The sequence below is a fragment of the Desmodus rotundus genome, chromosome 8 (genome assembly GCF_022682495.2).
Source record: "Desmodus rotundus isolate HL8 chromosome 8, HLdesRot8A.1, whole genome shotgun sequence".
Taxonomy (NCBI): domain Eukaryota; kingdom Metazoa; phylum Chordata; class Mammalia; order Chiroptera; family Phyllostomidae; genus Desmodus; species Desmodus rotundus.
Window position 1 is genome coordinate 7,035,104 of NC_071394.1, and position 23,112 is coordinate 7,058,215.

Below are 23,112 nucleotides of genomic sequence, written 5' to 3' on the forward strand. Positions count from 1 at the left end.
CATGCAGTGAGCAGACAGCGAGCATTCGGACGGGAGTCCGCTCAGTCCTGTGCATGTGCTCAGCTCCCAGTGTCTCCTGCACACTGGGAGCGGAGCAAGGAGTGGAGGGTGATGCCTCGGAGTTCGCACTCCAGTGGGAGAGAAAGCCGGGACACTGCCTTTAGGGACAGCTGAGTGTGCCGCAGGGGCAGGAAGGAAGGAGCCGCTCGGCTTGGGGGTCAGGAGACAGCAAGAAGTCTGTTGCCCCTTCTCTGGGCACAAGACAGAAGCCCTGAAGCCCAAGGGCTGTGAGCGGGCCTCCTTGCATCCCTGGCCCCTGGCTCAGAGGCGCTGGGCTCTGTCCTGGCTCGTTGAATGCATGAGCAGCGGAACCAGGGAGAGCATGTCCCAGAAGTACGAGGCCATGGTCAGCAGGGGACACCCCTAACACGAAGCCAGATGCCCCAGGGGTGTGGTAGTTGACTTGCTGGAAATCCTCCTCCACGAGGTTGGCAGCCCTAGGCCCAGACTCGGTTGCATCTGCCTTTTATGCACCATCTCTGCCTGTCACTGGAGGTCTGCGGCCGTCAGGGCGGGGCAGAGTGGAACAGGGAGGGCTTCCTCAGGACAGGAAGGCGGCCTGCCCTCCGGACGCGCCCTTCAGCAAGATTCAGACTTGCCTGGGAGATGTTTCCCCATAAGCCACATTATTCTTATGCTAAGGACGGTTTCTGGGGCTTTCTATCTCATAGGGAGACAGCCACTTGAGTGGCTTAATTTTGAAGCTTCCTGTGGGCTGACTCTTACTCATCTTGGATTTGTCTGTTTCTTTGTTTTGGCCCAATTTTGTCTCCCCCAGTCCTTCATGACACACCTGTCCCCTTGCTGGCCAAGATCGTGGCTGTGATTTTTGCCCTTGGCATTGGACTATGGCACAGGCTTGAAGCTTAGAGGCCGGAACTGCCAGGGCGTGGAGGGGAAGTGGAGGAAGTCCTGGTGCGCTCCTGGAATACAGGGTGCACGTGTGATTGCTAAAGAACCACCCCTGAGCCTTGAACCCGGTGCTTTCCCCTTAACTACCTGTGTCCTAGAAGGGGATCGAAGGACAAGTGACTAGCAAGAGCCACGTTCTGGGTGTAGTGCTGTGTCACTCCAGGCATCACACTGCCTGGTGCGAGTCCTGATCGGATCTGCTGATGTCTGTGGTGTCCAGCACACCCACCTCACGGTGCCTTGGTTTCCCCATTTAAGTGCTACGCTGTGAAAACCGTTAGAAAATTAGAAATTTTTCATTGGCATTTTCCACAGTTACATAGATACAAGTTGGGAGTACTGGAATTACACAGACAGCTTTTCTTTCAGAGATTGCCGGGATAATTTGTAAAGCCCCCTTCTGGGTCTTGCTTTCCTTTGAACAAAGTCTACTTTTGTTTGGTCTCCCAGCGTGCAAGACCTGGGCTTTCGGTTTTGGTAACAACCAAAGGTATGAGGACGTTGGAAAAGAACCCTCCCGCCTTATAGCATAGACTGGTGTCAGGTGCCCAGACAGGCCGGGCACGGAGAGGAAGACGATGCAGACTTTGCCCCACAGGAGCCGAAAGCTGGGGAAAGAAGAAAACGTGTGGAACATGTAGTGACGGCAGTCCTATTGGAAGTTCAAGGACAAAAGCAGCAGCTGGGGGCAAAGGGGATGGGTCAGAGGAGGCTTCACGGGAGGTTAGAGCTGACCCCTAGCAGCAGAGGATGCGACAGTGAGGAGGGAGCTCAGCTGTGTGTGACGACCCAGCAGAGGGGATGCGGTGCTGGGCAAGGGAGGGCAGCTGGAGCCTGACTGTCCAAGCTGGGAGTCCAGGCTGGGGTCCCACAGCCAGGGTCATTTGCTGTGACTGGCCAGGGTCCTAATCTCTCTGAGCCTTGGGTCTCTTTGCCCTGAAAGTAGAGGGTCCTGACTGTAATGTGTCGGTAAGGTAAGTTGCAGGTAATGTGTGTAAAACCCATGAGTGTTAGGGCAGGCACACCAGGCTCTCAGGAATTGACAGTTCTAGAGAATTTAGGAAACGGAGGAGGAGATTAGAAAAGCATGTGGATTGTGATTTTAGGAATGGGTGTTTTTTTTTAAACATCTACATGTAGGTGTAGGTGAATGATTTTTTCGGGGCTTAAGGGGATAGACCTCTTTGTCGTTAAAGACGGAGCCCTCTCTGGTGAGGTTTCATTCAAACTACCCCTGTGGTCTAAGAATATACGGTTTGCCCATAAGGGGGCCTGTAGTGAACAGAGGAGATACGAGTTCCTGGGAGAGCTGCAGGGAATAGCTGCAGCCTTGTCAGAGTCGGAGTCCGAGTCGCTGGGACCAGGAGAGCTGACCCTGGTTTTAGCCTGCGGACTGCCCTGCTGGTGCGGGAGCTTCCTGAGCCCTGGCCACACGCTGGGCCCACCTCTGACGTTAGCCCTCAGGGAGAGGCGGCCCTGAGGTGCTCGTGCAGCACAGCCCGAGGGGTGCAGTGGGGACCACTAGAGTGGAAGGCACGGCAGAACTTCAGATGGAGTGACCTTGGGGCTGCCGGAGACACAATGGCCCAGGCGTGTGAGCACTCTGGAGGAGCTGAGATACAGACACTCTGTCTCCCCTGAGAAGACCTTCAACTAGTTTTCTAACCCCATTACTGACCGCAGCTTTGGAAGACTAGGCCCATACAAGAAAAAGGCTTAGAAGGTAATTTGACATAATAGCCACTATCAATGGCAAAAGCAGTTTGGGGTGCGTTCTTACTACCTCAGGCCCCACTGGAGTTAAAGGGAGAAAATCAGCTGTCCAAGCCCCCCCCCCACTTGTTTATCTTGCCTCCTTTTTGAGATCGTTTGATTTTGTTTGTTTATTTTGTTTTGTTTTAGCTTCATTTGGCCAGAATTGCTTCTTTCCTGAATGAGCCAATACTCAGAGCTATTTTGCATACAACATCCTCTTTAGTGCTTAGAGACTAGTTACTCATTTTGAAAGTTTTCTGAGCTGGCTAAATCTTAAAAACAAACTAAGTCAGCTTATCTGGAGTCTAACAGAGTGCTTTTCAACCCTCTTTAACCCTGCCAGCCGAGATGTTGTGGCGTCTTCCGTCCTGTAGCTTCTGTTACAAAACAATAGAAAGGCCTGGGTGTGTTGTGTTTTCTATAATAGTCTTAAACATCCCTCTCTGTACTTGACACTGTCCCCACCACCCCGTTTTCTCTCTAAGTGAGACGTAAGTCTGCCTTAAGAATCAGTCACTAGCCTTAGCATGTTAGAAGTAGCAGTTTATTCATCCATTAATTCAATATTAAATTACTAAATTACTAAATTCAGCCCTCTTACACACCAGAGCCTGGTCCTCGTGGAACCTGCGGGCCAGTGAGGCAGACGGGCAATAACTGCGCAGGCGCAGACGTAGCTTTACAGGCTGTCACAGCTGCTGGGGCGAATGCCTGCAGTGAGAGGTGGAGCACTGACCCCGTCGTCTGAAGTGATGGTTCTGGAGGCGTGGTTTTGCTTGGCTTGCGGTTACCGGACGGCTCTGGTCTGATCACTCCTGACGTCTGGTGCACGCACAAGTTCGATTTGAAGACATTGCTCCGTGAGCATTCCGTCTGGCAGTTTTTGTTTCCGGGCAGGATTTGGAACTGATTGAATGACCTTTGAGATGCAGTGCCTCAGCCAGTCCCTAGGTGGTGATAGAGATGAACTTGCTGGAGAAACTCACTCAGCATTGTCTATTCCCTACTCTCCTTTCATTTCCATGAGGAAAGTTCCATTTCCTTGTGAGCATTCGTTGCTGTCTTTCTCGTGTGCCAAGCACAGGAAATGCTGCCGTGGCTTTCGGGAACAGCAGCATCGTGTGACGGGGTGAGCTCCTCACTGTCCCCACGGGGCTGTCACTCTCAGGACACCAGGCCCCCACTTTCCTGGCGGCAAAGTTGGGGCCGTAATTCCCCGCCCACGTACCTCACCCTGTCGCGATGAAAGTCAAGGGGAACCGCATATATGGACACATTTTGAAAACTACAAAGCATTATACAAGTGCAGGGCCATGATAGCGATGGCTTTACTGTTACAAAACCGAAATAGTTTCTGACGTGGCAGTGACTGGTGCCCTAATTAGGCGTCGATGGGGGTGATGGTAAGGCTTCCCCCGTGTACTGTCTCAGCACTGAGTGGACAAATTAGGTAGCCAGGGCCATTGAATCCTCACGAGATTAACAGCAGTTACGGCCAAGACGAGACTGTCTGAGAAGCAATGGGGAATATCAGAGCTTCTTTTATGAAGGAAGGAGGCCAACGATAATTAAGTTCTTCTTTCCACACATAGCATGTAGAAAGCTCTTTTGGAGCCTTTCTGCATCACCAGGCATCTACCACCCTGTGTTAAACAGCTGGCGTGCAGTGTTCTTAGCTTTCCTTTGTTTCTCTCTCTTTTTTTAACTTTTTTTTTCTTTTAATGCTTGTGAGAATCCCAGAGAATCACAGATAGACGTGTGTTGAAGTACACACACCAGCCACGTCACTGCCACTTTGCACCAACAAAACTAACAACCGCTCCCATAACAGCTTTTACAAACTCCTTTTCTTAGTTCAAAAAAGTCAACTTTTACAGTACTGGGAGGTGTGTGTGTGTGTGTAGCAATGGGATTATCGCTTTCCGGTCTTAACCTCTGGAGAAAGCTGAGTCTTTTTTAAAAATCTCTAGACATCAATATAACCTGTTCAGGCTTTCCATATAATAGGTGGTTTATGATTTTCAGAACAATAGTCAGAATTAAAGGAGAAAAGAGTTTTGGGATTTCTCTTTTTCCTGAGTAGCTCTTTACATTGGATCCTTCGTTGTTTGTAAAAGCCATCTTTTAAAATCGGGCACAGTTCGCTGACTGAAAGAAAAAGCTGTCGTGGAGAGAAAGCGCGTCCTGTGCACGCCTGTCTCCACCTGTGGTGCACACTCTGCTCTTTCTCCATGGATTTTGCTCTGGCAGTGCCGTGTGCCTTCTTCCTCAGTGGATTCTGTGATGATTCCAGTGACTTGCTGGTTTAAAACGTGTGTTTTCTTTTCCCCTTGTACCTAAGTGATCTAAACGTATTAGCGTGGTGTCCTGTTTCATAGAAGCACACACTCGCCTTTCCTTTGTTGTCCTTTCCCACCCCCAGCAATTCTTACAAACCCTATTTGTGAGTTCCTGGGTTGATGGGCCTGGCCACGTCCAGCCTGGTGCTCTTGTCCCTCTCTGTGCCGTGCCACCTTCGATGTGCAGAAGCGACTGCTTACTGGCTGTTCTGTGAGACCGGGATTAACCTTCCTGCCCCATTCGGTTCCTTCTAGGTCCAACTGGCCCACCTTCAACACTCCCTCTAAGCACCCAGACCTCTAGTGGCACCTCCACCCTGTCCAAGAAGCGGCCTCCTCCCCCACCACCCGGACACAAGAGAACCCTGTCTGACCCTCCCAGCCCACTACCTCACGGGCCCCCAAACAAAGGCGCAGTTCCTTGGGGTAAGTCATCCTGAAGTTGGGGCCAGCCAGCGTGTGGGGCTCAGTGTGCTGTGCACACCTACCACACGCAGCAAACGGAACAGGCTGGGCACACGCCAGGGGGGTGGGGCATGAGAATGCTGTGTTGCCGCGGAGAGCCAAGATACATTCTGGAAAACATGGAGGGCCCTTTAAAGACTGTATAATAACACTAAGGTGCTGAGCATTTCCTAGGCACCAGACACTGTGCTAACCTACCAGCCTTCCACGAAATCTCACTCAGTCACAGTGTCAGTTCTGTGAGATAGGAACCCTCAGCCTCATTGACAGATGAGGAAACCAAGGCTCAGAAAAGGCTAGTCTTTCATTCTGCTTGGGGCAGCCACAACGGTTTCCTTAGCAGATAAACCACTCACAGTCAGTGCTCACCCTGTGCTTCAGGTAAATGCAAATTACTTACCCCAGGACATAGAGGGGTCCCGATCAGGCTCTTATCTCCCAACCCTTTCCTGCCACAGCAGCTGTCTGTCACCTGGGGGGCACATCAGGCTCTTTACCTCCTGGGGCTATTCACTCCCTTTCACGAACAGACCCCCCTTCTCAGCTTGCTTGTCTGGGTCCCTGGCCCTCCTCTCTAAAGCCGCTTCCTCCCACCTGTGTCCTCCAGACCACCCCCTCCCAGTTGCCGTGTGTCTTGTGTCTGGTTTTTGGTCTGTGTAAGCATCAGGAGAGCAGGGACCCTGTGTGTCTGGTTCCTTTCTGTGTTTGCAGGGCCCAGGCCACAGCAGGCACTCAGTCGTCACTCCAGAATAAGTAAACCTACTCAGAGTCGGTTCGTTTAGCCGTTTCAATGACGTTGACTAAAAATCACAAATTTCCCCCACGAGAAACATAATTTCCATCTTTATCTACCTTTTTGGCTCAACAAAACTCTCCACCAACCTGTCAGCAGTTAGGTTCAAGAACAAGCCTGTCCCCAGCGCCCAGCAGGGACACACAGCTTTGCACGTGTCATGTCGTCCTTCCAGGGGATTTCCCTGTGGCTTTTTTGCTTGTGACTGATAGGTAAATCGGCTGAGTGCTTTTAAAGGCCTCCTCGAAAGCCCCCATCAGGTGTTCTGAGTTACTAGAGCTTTTGGGAAAAGCCATACTGCCAATTGCAAATTGGCCCACCCATCTGTCAGCTAACGCAAATGCCCAAGTGTGTGTGTGACTGTGTCTGTGTGTGTGTGGCCACTCAGCATCCTTAGGTGCCTGTTGTTGGGGCTTCCACGCCCACATGGAGCTCAGGGGCTGGTGCAGGGGGGCAGGTGAGGGAAGAGTCAGGTAAATGTCCTCACTTACCAAATACTGCGGGGACCTGCTCGAGAAGGCTCCACAGAGCAGGCTATGTTAACTCCCTGCTGAGACGAGCCAGGGAGGAAGAGGAGGATGCCACATCTGCATGTCCTGGAGTTTTCAGAGGCTGCCCTCCAGGGTCTTCAGCAGTCCCCGATTTCTTCCAAAGGGATGGTTCCCCCAAATGACGTTCCATTGACGGTCACAGGCTTCCTGTGCAGATTTTCGTAGCACAGATTTTAGCCTTCTTTCCAGATTTCACTGAACATCGATTCTTCTGTTTAATCGGTCGTTATTTCTGTGACGGGTTTGCAGTGCCTCTGTTCGCCTCACAGACGCAGTCCGTCCACAGCGAGACTGCCCACAGCTCTGGTCCCGGCCTCAGAACCCTCACTTGCTCAGGTCTCTCCCACCCCTCAGCAGTCGGACTAGCAGCTGCTGCGCTTCTGTTTGTTTGGTTCAGTTTTTGAATTTTTCGTGGATAAAGGGCATTTTTCTCTAAACAGAGCTGCCACATTATGAGAGTGAGTTAGTGCCACCGGCTGGGAGCATTCAAGCCTCTCGGAGCTGTGGGCAGCAAGCCGTCTGCTGGGCTCTCTCCGCAGCTTGAGCCTCGCACCTCCAACCAGCCTTGGGGGCAAAACTCAAAGCCTGTCTGCATCCAAAGCAACCGTCGTCCACGTCACTGACTCTGGCAGTCACACTCAGACAGCCCCACATGGTAGTTCTGGGGTGACCAGGGCTGTGCCTGTGTTGAGGCGTGTACACATGTATGACACATACTTAAAGGCAACTCCAGGCAGACACAGGCCGTGGCAGGCTTTGGCACACGCAGCTGGACCTCTCCGTGGGCAGGTCACATTGTCCTGATCCTGGTCCTCGTGCTTTCTGTCGGATGACCGCCACTCGGTTCTGTCCCCATCTGTCTGCCGCTGGTGGTGTTTACGAGGCTGGAGGCAGGGTCAGACTGGGCGTGAACAAAGTCTCCAGGCAGCAGACTTGGGGCAACATCTGATGCCCGCACCTTTCCTGTGACCCCACCCCCTGTGCTCCCTGACCTCCTGAACCCCCTGCCGTCAGCACCAGGTATGAGAAGTGGTACAGGCACAGCCGCCCGGCTCTGTCCAGGCCTACCCGCTGACTCCTGAAATAGGACCTGCCTGTCATCTAGTGCCCCAGGGTCCCAAGCTGCATTCTTTTCCCTAAGACCCGGCCAGGCTCAGCCTTTGCTCACTCTGTGACCTCGACCTAGAGTGCTCTGCCCGTGCGTGGTCAGACTTGGTCACCTTTCCAGGTCTGCTGGTCCAGGGATCTGCTGAAAAGGCCGTCCCCCGTCCGCCACCACTCCCATCCCACTCTGTGTTCCCTGCGGCCCAGGATTGTCCCGGTGGTTCTGCCTGCCTCTCGGACTTGCCCCGCACATCGTGAACTCCTTCCCAGAGCAGTGTGTGCGGTGCCTGTCCCTGTGGAGCAGCGTGCTCCCGTGTGGCCCCTGTGGCACACGCCTAGATTCTAAGCCAAGTATCTTTGAATTGTTTCATACCTGTTTCACCAGCTATAAAACAGGCTGGTTAATAGTACTTATCTAAATCTTAACCACACCCACCCGGTAGGAAACCCTGGGACTCAGAGGGGTTACACCAGGTTCTCCCGCCTGGGCAGTGGGGAGCCTGCGTGCCCCACCCCTCTGGCCTGCAGCGTTCCGCACGGCGCAGCCCCAGGACACCACTGGCCATCCCTGTCCCCACGTTGGTGTCTCTCTGTGAAGCGGAGACTGGAGGAGGTGGCCCGGCAGGTCAGCACTCTCCACCTGGCTGCAGCTCCCTGTCCATCTGCAGTGTGGAGCCCTGGTGTGCGGGGAGGGCCACTCCAGGCTGTCTCCCTACCAGAACCACAGTGTCCGCAGCCCCCAAAATAGCCCCTGCATCACATTCCTGAAGTCCCACGGCCATCTGTCTCAGGGGGCAGCCAAGACAGGCTTCTGAACAGGAAACAAACAGGCTCCTGGGCAGATCTGGGTTTTGTGGGGACTTTGATCTTTGAAGTGGCATGTCATTAAATCTCACCTTTGAGGATAAAATAATTTGCTTATCACCTACGTTTAACAGACCAACACATTTTAACACAATTTAAATAAAGTTAATAAGGAAATGAGGTCCAAAAGAGAATATAGGTAGCAAAGTAACAAAGTCCAAGACTGCGATCTTGTCACAAAATATGTAACATACAGTTACAAACAGTGGCCAAAAATAGACTACCAGTTTGGCACTGAGGTTCTGACAGGCAGGAGCAAAGAAAAAACTCCAAGTGATTATCGGTTCATGGAGCCCATGTGATTAACCCTCTTCTCACACTTGAGAGTTGGGTAACTAATACCTGAGAGCATCCCCCGGGACCTCCATCCTCTGGCAAGAATTCAGAGAAGCACCTATGGCGCCCAGTGTGAGAAACCGTACGTGCACTGAACGAGCATTCTAGAAACCCAAGCTCTGGTGTCCGAGTTCTTCCAGTCTTGGCTCAGTGACCTCTGGAAATCACTTATGTTCCTCAGTTTGGCCACTGGGACTTAAAGTTCTATGGTCTTCTGTTTTTTAATGTTGTAGAGTAAATAACGAAGGAAAAACTATCCCACAACTTGATTCACTTCTCATATGTCAAAGCTAGAACTTCCAGGTGAAAATGCTCCATGGTTAACATGTCTGATCGGAGGCATGCATACCTATTTACTGGAAGTCGTATTGGCTTGTACAAGAGCCACATTCCTTTGGCTAGAAATTTCCTTATTCCTTTTCCTTGGATTTCCCAATATGTTGGGTTGGCCAAAAAGTCCATTCAGTTTGCTCTATAAAATAAAAGACATTTTTTATTTTCATCAATAACGTTATTGATTTGGGTATTTTGAGTATGTCGGCTGTCTCCCTCTATTGGCTTCTAGTGGGTAGAGGCCAGGGGTGCTGCTAAATGTCTTCCATTGCATAAGACGGCCTCACAGCAAAGAATTATTTGGCCAAAATGTCAACAGTACCAAGAAGCTTCACAAACCGCTTTTGACACATTCAATCAGTCACAGCACCTTCTCCACACACTGCACAAATCCCTTTTTGCATTTCAGCTGTGTTTTTAGCTTTCTTGAAATAGTAAAGCATAATGTGCCGGAAAATGTTGTTTATTTTCTCCCATCTTCAATATTAAAATGGCCACACAATAATTCACCAATTTTGATGAGTTTTTTTTTTAATGCACACTGATAGGACAGCTGTTATAATACAATGTAACAAAATTGTTTCAAATGAAGTTAGAGACAAGCGCTCCTAGAGCCATCATAGAGAAAAAAGCTACATGGACTTTTTGGCCGACCCAATATTTTCATGTTTGTCCCCCACGACCCAAGCCCCATTTTGCAAGCATTCATAGAAATGATAACGGCTTCTGCTGCTCAACAATTGTTTGGGAGGTGCCAGATGCCAGTCACTCGTCCACACACTATTTAGCCATCACAGCCATCCTGTCAGACAGGGACTGTCGCTGTCCCTGGTTCACTGATGAGGATTTCAAAGACCAGAGGCATCGAACGGTTTGTATCATATCGCGAATCCAGGGACTTGAGAACCGGTATTTGAACTCGACTGCTCCAGAAAACTCTCAGCCTCTGTGCCAGTCATGCTGGGCCAGTGCCTGCCTGTCTCCCCACAGACGCTTGGCCCCCAGCTTCTGAGCAGAAGTGAGTGACCACAGCTTTCCGTTGCCTGCCCAGCATCTGTCTCCAGCTCTCTTCAACACATCTATATGTTACACTAGGTCCTTTTCCAAATTACACAAAGAGGAAGAAGGACTGAGCTGCTTCTGTGTTTTCGCTCCTCCCTCTAATGCTATCCTATTCTCAGAAATTTTTCTAAACTACACTTTTCCTCCCAGGCATGGCAGGTGGCCCTTGGCCCGCTGGGAGCATGAGGAGGCTCCTTTCTGCCAGGTCACTGGCGCCTCCCCAGGTGTGTAAGAAGTGAAGCAGAGGGCAGAGTCGGTGCTGCTGGTCCTGTCTCCATTCAGCGGGCACCGAGTGGCTGCCCGTATAGGACACTAGCTAGAAAGTGGAGTTTCAAGAAGAACAAGGCAGATGCCCTGTGTTTGGGATGTACATTCATTGAGTAAAATATTGTCTTTGCATTCCACGTCAAAGAACTATGAGTATGCTGGGTCGGGCCCCCTGGGGTCCAGCACTGTGGTCCACCCTCCAGGGTTTTTCTCCAGTAATGTTCATACCCATCTAGTGGGGTGGGGACTCTCGTTCCCATTTTATAGATGGGGACTGAGGCTTCATGGAAAAAGCCATGGAGTCCAGACTCACACCTGCTGGTCGGTGGTATGGCTGCAATGCCAAACCAGGCCTGTCTGGCTCCCGCACCTGCACCCCGAGCCACTCTTCTGTGGTCAGTAGGTGCAGGCACTCAAGAACCAGGGATCAGTCAAGTCCAGCTAGGGGAGAAATATCAGAAGTGGCTTTGGAGATGTTCTTTGAAGGTTGCATGAGAATTTGCCACTAGTGCAAGGGGACTGGTACTGGAGGGAGAAGGAACAGAGGGGCTAAGTTAGAGAGACACCAACACACACCTTTGGAGGGTAGAGAGTCACCGTAAGTGACCAGAGAACATTCTGTCCAGGAGCCCATCCTCCCACACTGCCAGCCTCTCCCTGCCTGGTGGGTTCAAGGGACAGGAGGTGACAGGCTGTGGTACTTTAGTGCAGGCCCTGCAGGTGGGCTGCTTGGCTGCGTGTCCCAGCTCTGATCCTTACCAGCTACTTGACCTTGGGCTTGGCTTGACTTCTCTGTGTGTGAGTGATTGTTTTTATGAGTCTCGTGAATGTAGTTACTGGAGTAAGTGCTGGATAAATAGTGGTTGCCTTTGTCAATGTTAGTACTGGGGAGTCGTGATGGGTCAGGAAAAGCACCCAGACCTGTGGCCGGGACATTCGGGTGCAGCATCTAGCCATGGGACCTGGAGCCATTTGCTCACTTGACCTTGTTTCCTCGTCTTTCAAATGAGGACGATGCCAGGTCCTCACGTCACTGTGAGGAAGAAAAGCATCAGGCCCTTGGAGCAGGCACCCCAGGCAGGGAGCATGATCAGCTCTGTCCGCTCCATCCGCCCTCCTGTTTCTGAGCCACCCCATCCAGTCCCTTCCCAGAGCCACCCGGGAGGGGCCATGGGTGTCCAGGCTGGGTAGCAAAGGGCTGTGCCGAAGGAGGACACTTGGGTTTCCAGAGCAAGGAAGTGAGCTACAGCCCAGCAACAGCTGCAGGTTCCCAGGGTTCCTCCTGGGTGGCCGGCAGCCTGGCCCGGGACGCCCTGCGCTTCCCCCGGTGTGGAGTGGGTCACAGAGGAGCCACTTTTTACTGCAGTTGGTCTTCCCGCCTTCTGGGCAGAGCACACATTCTGGTTCTGGTGCTCCTCCGTTAGAAAGCGCTGCACTGTTCGGGGACCACGTCCCCCAAAGGTGACCGCCCCTCCCTCCCACCAGGCCGGTTTGGACACCGTCTCTTCTCACAGCACTGAGCTCGTCCTGCGGCACTTGTGTGGTTTGTAGTGCCCCTCTCCCTGGCCAGGGCTCACTCTGCCAGAACAGTGGCGTTTTATTTGCTTTTGTGCCTCTTGCTACGCGTTCATGCCCTACACATAGTAGGTGCTTAATAACTGTTAATGTTTGAATGAATGATGAGTGAGTAAAGTGACTGAGGGCCTTGTCCTGCAGCCAGCCAGCTGCCACCACCCTGCTGAGCCGTGTCTGCACACGCGCCCACTTGGGTGGCGTGTTTCTTCTGAGTCTGGGCTCTCCTGGCCTGGGACTCTTCTGGCTCCGGTCTTTTTACTGCTGGAACCTAGGGGGGTCTGTCCTCCCAATCCCATGTCCCCGATTCCACTTCCCCTTCTCAGGATGTGATATTTTACGTTTGATTTTCCCTCTAGGTAACGATATGGGTCCAGCATCATCAAGCAAGACCGCAAACAAGTTTGAGGGACTTTCTCAGCAGTCGAGGTAAGCCACCTCTGTCCTGCTGTGCGGGTAGTTGTGATGCACAGGATTATAAACACGTTTAGCGACAATCTGCTCCAAGTGTGGCCCACTGGCTGCGTCCCTTGTCCCGGGCCTGGTGGCTCTGCAGACCGAGCTTGTGAGTGGACCGCTCTCCTTCACCTGGGCTCCAGGCAGGCCCAAACCTCACATCCTGGAATCACACAGTGTGTCAGAATGAGGTTTTAATTTTTTATTTTTTAAATTAAGTCACTGTGTTTTCTTCCTTTCCCTCCTGGCTCCATTTTGCAGCCTTGGGAATGGAAAGGTAGCCTTCAGTGGAATCCGACAGCCCAGAGATTTTCAAACATAAAAATGTGACTTTCCAAGTTCCCTGGTGATGAGTGTCTCCAGCTAGGCCAGGAGCGGCATGTCTGTTCTCTCCTGTCACTGAGACGGGGACTTGGGAACATCTTCTCTGGGCAGCATTTATCCAGCCCTGATGCAAAGGGTTTTCTCTAGAGGCTGAGCTGAGATGTGGACGCGAAGGGCCACTTCCAGACCCGGAACTTCAGGGAGAAAGTCAGCGGGGGTGTGTGAGCATTGCTTTCCAGAGTTTATCCAAAATTTTTTGAAAAAGCAAAAATCCTCATTTCTCTTAATGCCACCATCCCATGCAGTGGGCCCCCTTAGTACCGTGCTCACTGTCACGGGTGAGGAGGCAGCCCAAGAGGTTAAGTGGTGGCAGTTCTTGGCGCTGGGCTCAAACCCCTGGCTCTCTAGGTTCCCTGTCCCCAAGTTCCCTCCCTGGCACCCTGCCTGGCAGGGCCTTAGAAAAGCACTCCAAAAACGTCTGACGCAAAACCCTTTGGCATCGCCCTGACCAGTGTGGCTCAGTGGGTTGGGCGTCATACCGCAAGGCAAAAGGCCAACAGTTTGATTTCCCCATCAGGGCTCGTACCCGGATTGCAGGTTCAGTCCCTGGTCAGGGTGCATACAAAGAACCAACCAATCAGTGTTCTCTCTCACATTATGTTTCTCTCCCTCTCTTTCTTCTTCTCCTCTCCTCTCTTTAAAAATAAATACAACCTTTTTTAAAAAATTAGAAAATAAAAAAACCTTTGGCATTTACCATTTCCGCTTCAGTAGTGGCTGTATCTCACCCGCAGAGTGACCCTCCCAGAGCCCAAAGGCAGGCGGGACTCCAGGGAGCTGGGAGGGCGTTAAGACCAATGGTGACGTGCGGGCCAGGGTGCAAGAAGACAGGCTTGCCCTCCTCTCTTTGACTCGGCCTCTGTTTGGTTGGTTTGGCTTTCCCTGTTCTTTTAAATGCGGTTGGGATAGCAGGGAAAACAGCCAGTTCTCAGGACACGGAAGGGCGGAAGAGGAGAAGGGAACTATTACAGAGAGCTCTGGGCAGATAGGCTCGGGCACCTGGCTGCTGTTGCTTGTGGCGTCTTCCGCGCTCCCGGGTCCTGATGGTAGTTGTAGCCTCTGTTGAGGGAAGCAGTGGTTCCAACAAACACCACAGATGCCACCTGCAGCGCTGGCATTTCAGTGGGGGTGAGGTGTGGGGGTTTAAATTTGGCTATTCAGAGGACACTGGCAGACCTCTGTCCTGGGGACCTGGGCCTGTTCCCTGCTCACTTACACGTCCTCCCAAAGGAGGCAAAGCTCAGGGACATGGCGGCCTGACACCCCAGCCGTTCCTTTCAGAGGACACGAGAGCCCTGGAGTCCAGCAGAGCTGGGGCTGAATTCCCGTGTCCACCACTGACCAGCCTCGGGACCTTGTGCCTGTCACTGCAGTCACCTCATCTGAAAATGAGGGAGGTGAGGGTCACATTGTGGGGTCATGTGAGGTGAGGTACTTCTCTGGGCCACACAGGGGACACGGTCCCATGTGCCCAGTGCTCCCACAGATGTCACTGGCCCTGGGCCGAGGTCTTGCGAGGAGGAAGGGTGGCCTGAGTCCTGCAGAAACACCCTTCCGCCGTCCTCCCCAGGCAGGCAGAGGGACTGTGACCCTCGGCTAAAGAAACGTTGAAAGGTTTTTAGGTAGTTCGGTAAACACCTGGGATTTCCTTGATTGATCTATCACTGCTGACATCGTAACACTTTTCGGTCCTAAATGATTTTTATTTATTGATTAGCACCGGTTCTGCGAAGACTGCACTTGGTCCAAGAGTTCTTCCTAAACTACCTCAGAAAGGTAAGCTTTCTCTTTTTTGTTTCCACATATAACGAGAGTGTCGCTGTGCCTTCTGAGGGGACACTGTTTCTGTCTGTCTTGGTCACTGTGTTTCCCCAGTGCCTGGAGCGGCACCTGGCATGAAGGAAGTGCCCAATAAATGTGTTCAATGAAGAGCATACTGATAATCTCAGATTTTGTGTTCAGCAAAGCACCTCATTTTCCCTGAAAAAGTACTCTTTCAAAAGACACATCATTAGACTCCCCAGGGCCCACGTCTTCTCCTCCGCCAAGCTAATCAGAAACGGGAACCAGTTCAGCCCTCCCACTTCTGAGCCTGTGGCCTGGCAGGCCCAGGAGCTTCCCCCAGCCTCCGGTTCCTCACCTGCACGTGGGACGAGGATGTCCACTTCCCGAGGCTCTGACAGGACGAAGGGAGTCTTGCTTCCCAGTGCCCCGAGCTGGTGGGTCCCGGGGATGGCGTCTGTCATGTGAAGTGGAGACACGCATGCTCACCAAGTAGGAGACAGTGGTGTCTCTCACGCTGCTGCCCAGCTGGGCCAATGATCCGCTCTCTGGCCAGATCTGTAATTCTGGCCGAGCTTTGCATTGGTAAGACCGACCTGTCCGTCTTTCCTGTCACGGCAGAAATCACAGTGCCCATCCCTTTGTTGCAGTGCGGGGCATTTGGCTCACTCCATCGCCCTCACGTAGGCCCATAAGGCCAGGAGGGCCCACACTAGGTGCAGACGGAGGCCCAGAGGAGCTTGTGGCTGCTCCCTGGGTTTCGTGCCAGCGGTGAGACCTTTGACCCCAGAAGCCAAACTAGGGGTGCATGGTGGGAAGCTGGAATTCAGCACTCTCCCAAGGTCTGTCAGCCAGCTGGCATCTTCGGAGGGGCATGGACTGGTCGGGCCTGGCTCTCCTGTAGGAAGACCAGGGGAGTCCCAGGTGGCTGCGTGCATTCTCCTCGGAATGCAAAGGAAGGCTTCCCCCAGGTTTACTGAGTCTATGTAAAGTCATGGGGCTTTTTGCTTTTAACCTCTGCCCAGGGGGCTGCCTGATCTCTCAGGTTGGAGCCCAGGTTCACAGCCCTGTTCCCACTTCTCCAGAGTCTGCGTCATGCAGCCCAAGGGGTCACTGTTGATCACATGCCCCCACGGGGCCCTCCACCCGCCTGTGCAGCTCACAGTCCACATCCCCTTCGTGTCCTCCCCGCCTGCCGCCCCTGCAGTCTGCCTCCCTCCTAATGCTGCCCTGTGCTGGCCTCTCCTCCCTTGACCAGCACTGGGCCTGACTCCAAGGGCCTGGGTGTGGTGGGGGAAGCACAGGCAGGGGGAGGTCCTGCTCGGCCTTGTGACCAAGGCCCAGCAGCGGCCTCTGTGCCAGCGGCCCTCCCCCCCCAGGACACTGTGTAGTCTGGCTGCAGGGGAGGTGTGCGTGTCTGCCCTTCAGAGTGAGCGCAGGCAGGGAGGAGTTTTCATGGGAGCAGGGAGAACACAGACCCGGCTGGGAAATAAAACAGCAAAGGCTGGAGGCTCTCCTAGAGAGGAGACTATCTCATTTCGTTTCTCATTATGAAAGTGATATACATTCATTCTAGAAGATTTGAAAAATACAGATAAGCAAAAAAGAAGAAAATGCAAATCACTCGAAGTCTTCCCACCGGGATAAACGAGTGGATCTCTCCTTTTACTCTCTTGTTTCTGCTTTTATAAGTTTCCATTTAGGCTGGTTTTTTTCACAGGGTAAGTCAGAAACATTTTCCGTGTCATGAATTACATAACAGTATGGCTGTTACTGGCTGCGTAGTATTCCATCGTCTGGCACCACGCCCTGTCAAGTGGCCTGTTATTTAGGGTGCACAAGGCTGCCTTTCTACAAGTCTGTGGATCTCGCTGTGCCGAGTGATCGTCCCAGCACAGACAGCTCGGGGCCTGGCTTCGACACCTTGTTTAGGATAAATATGTAGGATCAGAGTTGCATATTTGGGGGGTTACGGCTGCCCAGCACTTCCTCACGGTTTCTGTTCCCCCAGAAGTGTGACTCACAGCAAGGCTTTCCAGGCAGACAGCCTCAGGGGATCCCCCGGGTTTGCCCCCATCACTCCCTGCCTCAGACTTCACTCACCGAGACACATCAGCTCAAGCTCAAGGTCCAGCCCATGCGCAGGGTGCCCTTGAATTTGAGTTCCCTGGGACGAGAGGGGGCTGGGCAGGCCGTGGGTGGGAACAGCCACAGTACGGCTCTTGACAATTCACAACACTGTGATTTATCTTTATTTTTTTAACTTGAAGAATATCTTTCTGAATATGCTGGGTTTTCAGGATGACAGTTTTGTTTTGTCTGACTCATTCATTCGGTGTGCTTAGTCAGCTGTTTTCTTGCCAAGCCCTGTGTGACTGGCCCCTGCACCAGGAGCCAAAGCCCCAAGAATGAGTAAGAACATGAATCCTGGCCCCAAGGAACCCTGTCTGACAGAAACAACAAGAACCTTCTTACTACTCAGGGCCCTCCAGGTCCTGTCGGCCAGTTCTTTACACATAGTAAGGCACGTTTGAGAGGTGAGGAAGGCGAGTTTCAGAGAGGTTGTGTAATTGCCCTGGGTCACACAGCTAGAAAGTAAGTGGCGGAGCCGGGTCTGCAGCGTCCTGAGTTTTCCTGGAGAGGGCAGCGCAGGGAGCTGTGGGGATGGTCCACTGCAGCCTGGCCCCCGGTCTGTGGTGAGGACCAGAAGGGACTGGCTTAGGAACGCACCCAAACATACTAAGTAGGAAAATAAATCGAAGTTGCAGACAAGGTACGTGTTGTAGTCCCGTTTATATTCATGAGCAACATGAACCTGTGTCACCTGCGTCACCAAAACATAGTCAAAGGGACAGTGGGGGTGGTGAGAGGAGAAACCTTAATGCTACCGAATTTTTGTTAACATGGCGAATACTGTTGCCAAAACGGTACGTAGATAAAAGTTTTGTATATGGAAGTACATGAAAAAGTCAAAAAGGAAAAATATCAAAATAGTTAAAAAGGCTACAGTTAGGTGATAGCCTTCTGGAAAACTTGCAGGTCTGTACTTGCAGTTTCCTCGATTCTGCATTATATTTATAGTTGTGGGGTTTTAATTGTGGATTAGTTTGGACATCCTTTCCTTATGTAACTGAGGCATAAAATCGTGGGTTGTAATGTGGGTGCCTTCCAGGCTCCCAGCTTTTCTGTTTACAAATAGGGCCGAGTGCGCCCAGATTGGCCCCCGAGCTCCCCCGCTCCAGGTGTTAGGTCAGTTCTCCTCAGGGTGACTGATGGGAGGAGGCAGCGCTCCCCCACCTCCTCTTGCATCCCTGACCTCCCTCTTTGTGGTTGCTTCCCACAGTGGCACTACGGAAAACGGAAACCAGCCATCATCTCTCCCTAGACAAAGCCAACGTCCCACCTGAAATTGTCCAGAAATCTTCACAGCTGGCAGATTTGCCACAAAAGCCACCACCGGGGGACCTGCCCCCGAAGCCCGCCGACCTGGCTCCCAAACCCCAAATTGGAGATTTGCCACCTAAGCCAGGAGAACTGCCCCCCAAGCCGCAGCTGGGTGACCTGCCACCCAAACCCCAGCTCTCAGACTTACCTCCCAAGCCGCAGATGAAGGACCTGCCTCCCAAGCCGCAGCTGACCGACCTGCTGGCGAAATCCCAGCCGGGAGACATCTCGCCCAAGGCTCAGCCACCCTCCGACATGGCCCCGAAGTCACACCCAGTGGATCTCTCCCCAAATGTGCCCGCCCGAGACGCCATCCAAAAGCAAGCCTCTGAGGATGCCAACGACCTGACTCCCACTCTGCCGGAGACGCCCGTCCCGCTGCCCAGGAAGATCAACACGGTGGGTGGGCGCCATGGTGCATGCAGGCTCTTGCAAACTCTGCCCCACTCTGAAGCCTGGGCTGGGGGGATGCAGGGTAGGGGGCAGACAACTCATACAGAAAAAGCAGGAGCTTGCTCACCTGACTGCTCGGGATCTGCGTGGTGCCCGAGCAGGGCCTGCCTGTCATGAGCTCAGCTCAGGACCCACCCACAGTGCCCCCTGTAACTGTGACCTTGGCCAATTGTTCTCCTCCGAGCCTCAGTTTCCTCTCGTACAGAAGGGGGCTGATACCGGAACTGGGCTCAGGGGCGATTACACACACTTAGCTGGCACCTGGGAAACACTCAGCAAGTGGGCGCTTGGATCCAGGAAGCTGGAGGATGAGGCTGCCTTCCCAGGTCACAGGAGAGCGGCCCCCTCCCAGAGCCTGAGAACCTCGCCCTCGGTGTGCCCACTGCCTCCTGGAGGGACTGGAGGCAGACCCCGTGGGGACTCACACAGATGTGGGATTGGGTGACGTCTCACATTTCATAGTTTTCATGAAATGCTTGCTGCTCTTTAATACAGCAACTGTATTTTAATATAAAAATGCTTTTTTCCCTAAAATCTTCCTCTTGGGGAAAGTGGTGCTCGAGGAGGGTGCACGTGTGCTGTCTCTCCTGCTCGCGGCTGCACCCCGACAAGGACGCTGAGCCCCCAGGTTGAGGAGCACAGTTCCTGGGTGGGGCTGTGGGGGGGCTGGACCCAAAGACCTCCTGCAGTGCATGCCAGCCCTGTCCCCACTCACCGCTCATTGTGAAACAGCATTGTGATACAAGGGTCCCTCCGGCACTGAAGGGGCAGGAAGACAGAAACCTGTGCACCCTCTGCTCACATGTCTGTGTGGTGGGTGCCTCTGCTCTTCACGAAGGCAACTCCCGGGACCTCGGGTGCCACCGAGGCCTTGACGGGTGCAGGCTTCCAGATACTCTGTGATCTCACAGAGTCCTCCCATTGTAAGTGGGCACTGGGGGCTTCTCGGTGGCCCGCCGAGCTGGCACTGCGAGGACACATCTGCCACCGGCCCAGTCCCACCAGCTCCACCCACCAGCCCGGGGCAGGCTGCAGCCAGGAGCCGGGGCATCAGGGCCACTGAGGGACCAAGAGGAAAAGGCACTGGACCCAAAATATTTAGAGCTGTGGCTTGCTCTTTTTTTACTGGTATTTACTGAGCTGGGTGCCCAGAACAGCCTCTAGAAGGTCATTTCCCTATTTTCATCTTCCTGTTTGCAAAGAACTAGAAGTTCAACAAATAAGAGCCCAAGTCACGTTGGTCAAAATTCAAAACTTTGGGGGGAACTGCTTAGCGCCCTCCCCGCCTGGCCGGTGGCTGCCCTGTTTGGCGGCTTGTGCTGATGGGCACTTTGTGTGCCAGCCAGAGAATGTGTTTATGCTGCACATTCAGTGCAGAAGCTGCAGGCTTGCTTTACATCATGTTTCCCAAACCCGTCTTTAGCCTCCACTGCCCTCTCTGCCAGCAGCTGCGGGGGCTGGGGGCGGGCCCCGCGCTCTGAGTCTCTGGTGGAGCCGTTTCCTCCCTGCCCCTGTTGTTTGCTTCCCCTTGAAAATAACGGGGGGTACCCGCTCCCCATGCCGGGCTCTGCCATGATGCCAGAGGAAGGGACAGGGACTGTGTATCTTGCGATGTCACAGAACATGGAGCACAGGGCGGACGTCCTCCCCCCAACATAGCTGGGAAACTGAGGCTCAAGGAGCTTCTGTCACTTGCCCAAGCTCCGTGTGCCCTCTTTTTCCTTCATTCCATCCCCGCAGCTAAAACCCTGTTTCTGTGCCGCAGGGGAAAAACAAGGTGAGGCGTGTGAAGACCATTTACGACTGCCAGGCGGACAATGACGACGAGCTGACCTTCATCGAGGGCGAAGTGATTGTGGTCACGGGGGAGGAGGACCAGGAGTGGTGGGTACGTAGACACACCAGGCGTTCCCTCCTGGGTCTGTTCAGCGTGTCCGTGGCACCGAGCTTCACCCTGTACACGTTGCAGAGGGGGAGGCCGGACCCCTGAGCGCCAGGACCCCGCCCTGGTGGCACTTCCCAGCAGCCCTTTGGTTGGGTGTCTTCAGTCACTGTCTTACCTGCTAGATCAACGGTCATGGAGCTTTGAAACTGGGTCGAGAGCATTCATGTTCCAGGCGCTTTACCCCCACCCTCCTCATCACACCACACAGCCTGTGAGCCAGAGGTGTTTGCTGGATTTTCAGATGCAAGTCAAAGCTTCAGAAAGCACGTTGCCCAAGACACACAGCTAGTCAGCAGGCAGTCCCAGTCCCCGAGGCTGTGTGCTCATTGCCATCTGTGCTGCCCCGGGCCACGGGGCCAGAGCTCCATCTCCCATCCACGCAGGCCTCTGTCCGTCCGTGGGGCCCCATGCTTTCCTGTGCGATTTTAGGAGAACATTCCTCAAGAATATCTATAAAAACTCCTTTTCTGTGAAAGCCTGCTGCCCGGGTCTCAGCAAGGAAAGGCATCCCTATCTCACGCAGTGGCTGTTTGGGCACCAGGGGCCCTTGGCAATGCCCAGAGGGAGCCAGCTCTGCCCGCCAGGAGGGACCTGTGGTTCACAGCTGGGCCAGCAGAGCCTCCCGAAGCTCAGAGACACACGTGTGTGCGTGTACACCTCTGGCCTGTGTCCTCTGGGCCCGGACAGCGACTGGTCCTTGATCACAGCTGTAGGGTTTTGCTTGGACTGAAATGGAGGTTCCCAGATGGGGCAGTTTGTCCTGCAGGTACATTTGGTGACATGAGAGACGTTTTGATGGGCAGGACCTGGGAAGGCTGGAAGGCGAGGCTGCTACTGAACGTGCTGCTGTGTCGGGAGGGCCGCTGTCGGGAGTGTGAACCCCGAGACCTAGGTGACAAGGCTGCTGCGCTCTCTGCCAGGGAGGGCCGAGCCGGGGCCGGTGGGGCTGTGCACCTCAGTGAGGGCTGGGCCTGCACCTGGCTTGGAGCCTGTCGGAGAGCCCGTCAGGGCAAGGAAGGGGACTTCGAGCCCCCGGGCAGTCACTTTCTCTGTAGCCTTGGGTAAAAGCCAGCCCCTTCTGTCAGTCTCAGTTTCCTCCTCTGAGAAACAGGCCAGTAGCCACCCTGCCTCCCAGGGCTGTCTGCGAACTCACAGGCCTGGCGCCGGCTCAGGCCCCATGAGGTGGGTAAGTCAGGTCTTACCATTCACTCCACTTTCCAGAGGAGAAAGCCATGTGCAGTGGACTGGGTGACCGCCCAAGGTTACAGCCCTGCAAATAAAGGAACCAGCCATGGGCTGGACACACAGCTGTGCTCCAGCTGCCCTCTGCACTGCAGCTACTTCAAGAGGGAATGATAGCTGGCCTGGCCTGGCTCTCAAAGCCACCTCCTCTCTGATCGTCATGGGAAGCCAGTGTGCTAGTTTAGTTATGCGTTCTCACTAGAGGCTTCTCTGTAACGCAGCTCCTACAGGTGTGACAGACCACTAGAAGCTCTTTGCAGGGAACCATGGCCTCAGGCTCCGGCCCCTGACAGTCAGATTGCCGTAGGCCACAGTCGTCTGGAACTTTCACAGCGCCCTTCCCCCACAGTCCGACGCAGCCCTTACTGACAGAGTATCTTGTGTGGTCTCACAACACGTACGAGAGGAGGGGTCTCTTCACCCCATTGCACAGAAGGGGGCTTAGCAGGCTTGTCCCAGTCGCCCAGCAGCCAGGGCAGTGCGGCCCTGACCAGGAGCACGGACACTGGGCCTGCAGGCCTTGGGGGCCGGGACAGTCCCGCCACCGCCCGCCCCACCCCCACCCCTGCCGGCCCGGCCGAAGGCCCGTTTTCACTTTTTTAAACCAAGTACAAACTTTATTATCTTTGTTTATAAAGGCGTGGTAGCCTCTCAGTTTCCCCCACTGGTGTGTTCACCACACCAAGTCACATCCCCTTCCCTCTCCTTTTATCCCCCCTTTGCCCTCTTCTCCCTCCCCTCGCCCCGTCCCCTCTGGTGACCTCCCTTCTGTTGTCTGCCTCTGTGAGGTTTTCTGTTTTGGGGTTTGGGGGTTTTTCTGCTCAACCCTTTCCCCTTTTTCACACAGCCCCTAAGCCCCCTCCTCTCTGACAGCTGTCAGTCTGTTCTCTGTGTCTGTGAGTCTGTTTCTGTTTTGTTTGCCGGTTCGTTGTATTCCCTGGACCCCACCTGTGAGTGAGATCCTGTGGGGCCTGCCTTCCACTGCCTGGCCCG

At 53.6% G+C, this 23,112-nt stretch overlaps 1 protein-coding gene across 4 annotated transcripts in view; it reads left to right on the forward strand.

Moving 5' to 3' along the window:
• Positions 1-23,112, forward strand: part of ASAP1 (ArfGAP with SH3 domain, ankyrin repeat and PH domain 1) — a 275,799-nt gene that overhangs the window by 249,711 nt on the left and 2,976 nt on the right. For 3 of the 4 annotated variants that reach the window (XM_053929546.2, XM_045204925.2, XM_071222205.1), the window contains 5 exons: positions 5,322-5,492; positions 12,773-12,842; positions 14,971-15,029; positions 18,379-18,878; positions 20,698-20,820. In XM_053929546.2, coding sequence (XP_053785521.1) covers positions 5,322-5,492; positions 12,773-12,842; positions 14,971-15,029; positions 18,379-18,878; positions 20,698-20,820 — 923 coding nt within the window. The remainder of the gene's footprint in view (positions 1-5,321; positions 5,493-12,772; positions 12,843-14,970; positions 15,030-18,378; positions 18,879-20,697; positions 20,821-23,112) is intronic. The other variant, XM_053929547.2, reaches the window with a different exon arrangement.